The sequence below is a fragment of the Ixodes scapularis genome, unplaced genomic scaffold (genome assembly GCF_016920785.2).
Source record: "Ixodes scapularis isolate PalLabHiFi unplaced genomic scaffold, ASM1692078v2 ptg001568l_1__unscaffolded, whole genome shotgun sequence".
In the NCBI taxonomy this organism is placed as follows: Eukaryota; Metazoa; Arthropoda; class Arachnida; order Ixodida; family Ixodidae; genus Ixodes; species Ixodes scapularis.
The window spans coordinates 1,503,478-1,509,450 of record NW_024610167.1 but is presented as its reverse complement, the minus strand read 5'-3'; the positions used below and the strand labels follow the sequence as shown (position 1 = coordinate 1,509,450).

The window sequence follows — 5,973 nt, the reverse complement described above, 5'->3', positions numbered from 1 at the left end:
GTCCCTGAACCGCCCATCCGAATACGGGCTGCACTGCAGTCAAGCTTCCTCTGTCGGTGAATCTTTCCAATGATGTACTCCCAGTAGTGATCCGGGCCAAGCAGGATATCGATGCCCCGATGTTCCACTCCGGTCATGGCATCTCCTACTAAGCAACCGAGCTCCTTTAATGTCGCGACGATGGATTAATCTGGGCTCGGGAGATTTTGTTCGTAGATGGTAGGTGTTTCTAGCATGTCGATTTCATATTTTTTGTAGTACCGTTGGTCCCGCAAAGTAAGCTGCACCCTGCGAAACATACTTTCGGTGCTTTCGCCTCTGAACACGCCGAACGTGAGGATCTCCATCCCGAGTTGTTTGCAACCGAGTCTCTGGGACAGCTCCTCCGTAATGAAGGAACGTTGACTGCTGCTGTCAAAAAGACTTCGGGATAGTCTTCTTTTGTTTTTGTTCTCGGCCCATGCGGTCACCGTCTGCAAGAACACTGCTGGCTTGCAGTTCTTTCCATTGATCTGAAGACTGACCGGTGTTTTATCTTCGCTTTCTGTTTTATTCACAGCGAAAAGTCGTTCCAGTACGTAATCCGGGTCACACATAGTAGGCGCATGCCATCCTTGACACCTGGTGCAACACGGCGTGCTTCGGCACATTCTCGCCGTGTGGTTTGCTTTTGTGCAACGAAAGCATCTGTTGCCAGCCTGTAATCTTTGTTTTTTTTTTCTCAGTGAGCTCAATATTGGCGTTGCAGTCAGGTGTGGCGTGTTCTTCGGATTTGCAGAACTAACACTCTAAGCCTTCAGTCTTGCCATACAAGGCCGCTGCGGTAGAGTTTCGAAGGTTTGTGCAGTTTGAAAGTTTCTTCGGCAGTTCTTGTTTAGGGAAACGAATTGCAGGCTTACCGCCAAAGTCGTCCTCTTGTTCCTCTGACGTCCTTTCCCAGCTCTCGACTTCAACTCGAATAAATTTGAGTAGAGTCTGTAGAGCTCTTAGATGAACATTCTCTGTTGGAGACTCGGGACTGGTGCCCGTCACTGCGGTGGCGTTCTTGGTGTCCTCCAACGACATCTTCCGGTTGTAATCCAGGGACATGTCCTTCGGTAGTGCTCGCAGTAGGAGCGAGTAGAGCATGGCGCAGTAGGATTCCTTGCCCACACCCAGTACTCCAAGTCCCCAGATGTGCGCCTGAAGACTGTCGTACAAACGACGCAGGGTTCGGGCATTGCCCTGTAGTGGTACCTTCTGGATGTCCATCAGACTTTCCATGTGGTTGTGTACCAGAGTCTCTTGCTTGCCGAACCGCTGCTGTTGAAGGTCGATCGCGTCCGCATAGCATTGAGCGGTTGGCTGTAGTTTCGGATGGCAGCTGATCCATCTCCGGTAAGCGCTGATCTCAGGTAATTGAACTTTTTCGATGGAGTCAGTTCCGGATTCTCGTGGATTGTGGTTTCACTCCCAGAATGCTTGCCAATTCTTCCGGTTGCCGTTGAACTTGATAAATTCTAATTTTGGAAGCTTGACTTTCTACAGCTGTTGCTCTCCAATCGTTCGAGGGACCACTTGCTCGTTGGCTGTTCTCCACGCCCTTCGCCTTCTTTCTGAGCTTCGTGAGGCATGTGACAATCTTGTCAGTATAATCTATGATTTGCGTGAACTCCATTTTCACGTCTCTTTCGGTAATCAAAGGCTCGATCGCGGCATCTACGTGGCCGAGTTGATCCCGAGAGAGGCTTATGCACTCAATCAAAATCTCTAGGTCATCGATGACTGCTGGAGTCAGCTGAAATAATTCTTTTGCCTCGCTGAGGAGTTTAGTTACTTGTGTTTGCAGAGTCTTCCGTTTCTTCTTGAGGATGTCCATGACCTTTCAGTCTTGTCTCGATGGAACGTTGCTTCTGTCGTTCGATAGGTATTGCTTCGGTCTACCAGATTCCCTTCGTCGAATCGTTACGTAGCGGGTTTCCGCACAAAATGCATGAACTTCTGGTGGTCATTGTTGGTTACGTTGATGCAAACATTTATTTACACTATGCACAAGCAACAAAGCAGTTCGATCTGACGTGTCAATCTCATGTGTTCCGAGCACAAGCCCTGGGCCATGCGCTCCCAGGCCACTAGCTCCTTGCCATGAGCTCCTTTTCAAAACGTCTCTGGCCCATTTCCTCGTCTCCAGTCTGTGATCGTTGTTACACATTGTTTGTAAAGTAAAAAATTGGTTAGTTTGCAATAAACAGTGAGTTTCTTATATGTCAAATATTGATCTCTTCATTCTAACATTAATTATGTACTGCTCGTGCAAGCTGTTGCTCCCAAGTGCTTGGTAGGAAAAGATACATATTTAGGAGGTTTGAAGGTAGATAGCATGCAAACTTACTCGGCACTTTGACTGCTTGAAGCCCGTGTAGTCTGCAGGGTTCGGGGCGGGGAACTCTTTGCGGACCCTGGTCACCACGCAGCTGGGCAAGGTGACCCGGTTCTCCTTTCCGAGCCTTCCGTGTATCCACCAAACAAATTGGCAGTATGCCGTGTACCTGTACTTACTGCAATGATAACATAATAAAGTTATTTAGTTACACTGCCAGGTATCCACTTGGAACTAGAAGGCATTCATTGTTTTTAGTTCGATGGCCAGCAGCAAGACGCCACAAGCTGTAGTTTCATTAAAACATGCATATTCGAGCGAGCAAGCATGTAATGAATGGTTTGCTTCTAAATTTTGGGTATGTTTTTCAGGCCACCAATAAAAACCTGCCTGTGTCGGAAACTTCAACTGCCAACATTGAGGCACTGCCTTTTCTGGTTCATCTAATGCAAATCTCGCTTTGCATCCTCCCTTTATTTACAAAGCGGTGCACATGATAGTAAAAAAGTATAGTAATTTAGTTTCACTGTACGTACGCATTTATCTCCTTTATGTTTCTTGTGCTGAGAGGCCGGCAGACTCTCAGCTTCCTGTACTCTAGGTCCAGGATATCCCTGTCCAGGCAGTACAGCTCGAAGAGCCTGTGTGCCGTGATGCAGGGAAGGCTCCCAGCCTTCTCTTTGACCTTGCACTGCTCCTTGCAGCACACACTTTCCACTGGTGTGGACATGGTGCCACACCGGGATTCGCAGCAGCACCTGTTTCCCAAAGGTAGAAACATGAATTAGTGCATATGTCAACATTTCTGTAATGCTGTGTGGGCACTGGTGTGGCTACACACTTTGCCTCTTTCTTTTCTCAATCCAATTGTGTCACCCAAACACTGCTCAAGCCTCAGATGCCTTTTGGGAGTATGCACAACCACGATGCAGTCACTATACAGCAGCTACATTTTTGCGTATAATAATATAGTAATACTTTATTCATATTCCGGAATCTTTGACCCAGGCATAGAGGGCCGCAAAAAAGCAGTGCTGCCCATGCCACAAAGGCCTGAGTGCCCAACCTGGGGCCCAGCATTGCGCAAACACGTGCATAATAAAAAAAAACAACAACAAAAAAAAAAACGTACAGCGCGCACGTGAGTGCTTCGACGGTGTATCGGCACTACGTGCAGGTTCAAGCCCGCACGCAGCTGATGCATCTTCAATTTCTAACGCGCCTTCGCGGGACAGGTGCACGGGTAGCCCCTGCCTTAGCACTGACAGTTTCTAGCAAAAGGAGGCGCATCTTTCTGTAGCCCAAACGATGGAGCCGATAAGTTCAGGTTGGAGCTTACTCGCCGCCGCTCGGCGATACCAAGAGCATGTCAGTCACTAGTACACCTGATAACATAATATATAAAACCCCATTTATCATCGGTTCTTCGAGGCTACAAGTCAACTTCGCGCAACCCCAAAACAATCGGTTCTTCGAGGCTGCAAGTCAACTTCGCGCAACCCCAAAACAATCGCTCTCCCGGGCCTATGCAAGACATACGCTGCGCCATGTGCGCGTGTTCTTACCAGCGTGTGTTGAGTAGCCGCCGCCTGTCACTTCGCGGCAGAGCGTCTGGCGAGGACTCCGCTGCTGGCTCCGTTGAAGTTTCATTACTGTCCGACGTCGCGGACGGGTCGCAGGCGTAAGGCAGCACCTTACGCCTCTTCGCTGGCAGGTGCTCGCGCTCCTCATCCGACGGTACTGCGTCGCTCCCGCTGCAGCTACTGCTGCTGCTGCTGCCGCTCTTGGCGCACGCACGTGTCGCCATAACCACGCCACCGAGCTCGAGGTAAACGCGGCAGGTCACAGGTGACAGCAAACCAACAAAGTTGTGATTTTTCGCGTCTCCTGAGGCAGCTGCGCGAGGTCTCTGAGGTCTTTGACGTCACGAAGCGAGGTTCCGGAGACGCTCACCAGGGGCACCTTAAAATGCTTATTTTCCGGTTTATTAAAATTTACGTGGTATTTTCGCTTTACCAGCGCCAGTAAAAATTAAATGACGTGCCATTCTTGCGATTAAGACCAAAAACGTCGACCCGATTTCACAGTTCAGTATCCCTTTAAAGGGATACTACAACAAAATTTCGGAGCTTATTTTTTGCTCTATGTGTATTCAAAGGAGCAATATCACACCGAACACACCAATATCTTGCAGGAAAAAAAATGAAAGCCGTTTACAATTCCCCGTAACGCCGAATTAGAGCGCACCTCTTGAGGAGAAGGGGAAGGTATGGAGAGGGGCTATGCCACCCCCTTCCTTCTGCTCGCTCCCCATTTAGGGGAGATTTCCCGCTAAATTTAACGCAAAAAGTTCCCCGCTAAACGTAGCTGGGAAATTTTTTTCGCTAAATTTAGGGGGGAAAGTTTCCGCTAAATTTGGCATGGAAATTCTTTCCGCTAAATTTTGGAGGGAAATGTTTCTGCTAGACCTAGCAGGTAATTTTTTTTCACAAAATTCAGCGGGAAAATTTTTCTCTAAATTTTAGAGGCCTTTTTTTTTTGCTAACTTTAGCGGGGAACTTTTTTCACTAAGTTTAGCAGGGAAATTTCCCGCTAAAATTAGCGGGGAAAATTCTCCGATAAATCTGGCAGGGAATGTTTTCCGCAGGCGTTGCGAGAGGACGGGGAGGGGAAGGGAGTGATGTGGACTGCGGCCTCTTCACAAGAGCGCGTGCTCGGCCGCCCGCCGCCACCTCGGCAGTAGCGAAAAGTGGCCGTCCACGCCAGTACGTGCCACAGACGAACTATGGGAGCGGAAGAACAACCTTCACAACTAAAAAAAAAAAAAATTAGTAGTGCCTAGACTTCGAAGGTTTTTCGTTATTTTTTCAAGTAACTTTTTAACTGCCACATTACTTTTTTAAAGTAATTTGTAATGTAATTTTGTTACAAAATATTGGTAACCGATTACTTTAATTACTCGTTACTTAAAAAAAATATCATATTACAGTAACTGGAGAAATACGAGCAGAGCATTCAGCACCATAAAGAGCTAGAGGAAGTTCAACAATATAGAAAGCATCAAGAAGGGGACAATAGACGATAAGAAAACACAATTTGTTTGTAGGACCGTTCACTAGAACCATTAGAAAAACTGGCAAGGCATGTACAAAAATACGAAAGAAAAAGATCAAGTAAAACAACACCGAGTTGGCTCTCTTCCTGTTGAAGAAATGTCTGTGAGGCCCACCAGGATTCCCGGCGAGGGTCTGGGATGCCTTTTAGGATATCCTGAAATGTCTGATGGGCCCACCAGGCTCCTCTAGTAGGCATCTGGGGCCCATCAAGATACCTTTCTGAGAGGCGTGCGTTCCTTCATGGTCGTTTTAAAAGGTCTGTGTGGCCTTTCAGGGCCGTTCTAAAGGGTCTGTGAAACCCACCAGACATTATCGGGAGGACCTCGCAGAATTCATCCGAAGACGGTAGTGCGTAAACGTACTGTGTACATCGGCAGCCACTTCGGTGACGCGAGTGCGTAAACCTGTTCTGTCGCTCTTCATATTGGTTCATTGTGTGGGCGAAGAGAATACTGCTTTGATAGAGACTCATTGAGTGCAAACGATGCCCACATGTAG

At 47.8% G+C, this 5,973-nt stretch overlaps 1 protein-coding gene across 1 annotated transcript; it reads right to left on the bottom strand.

Annotated features, from left to right (window-relative positions):
* Positions 1-780: 780 nt before the first annotated feature.
* LOC115329372 lies at positions 781-4,443 on the bottom strand. The gene is made up of 4 exons (XM_040216720.3): positions 3,925-4,443; positions 2,896-3,117; positions 2,372-2,537; positions 781-1,344 (listed from the first exon to the last, which is right to left on the bottom strand). The coding sequence occupies exons 1-4, from the start codon at positions 4,164-4,166 to the stop codon at positions 781-783; spliced, it is 1,194 nt and encodes a 397-aa protein (XP_040072654.1). The 5' UTR covers positions 4,167-4,443.
* Positions 4,444-5,973: the final 1,530 nt, after the last annotated feature.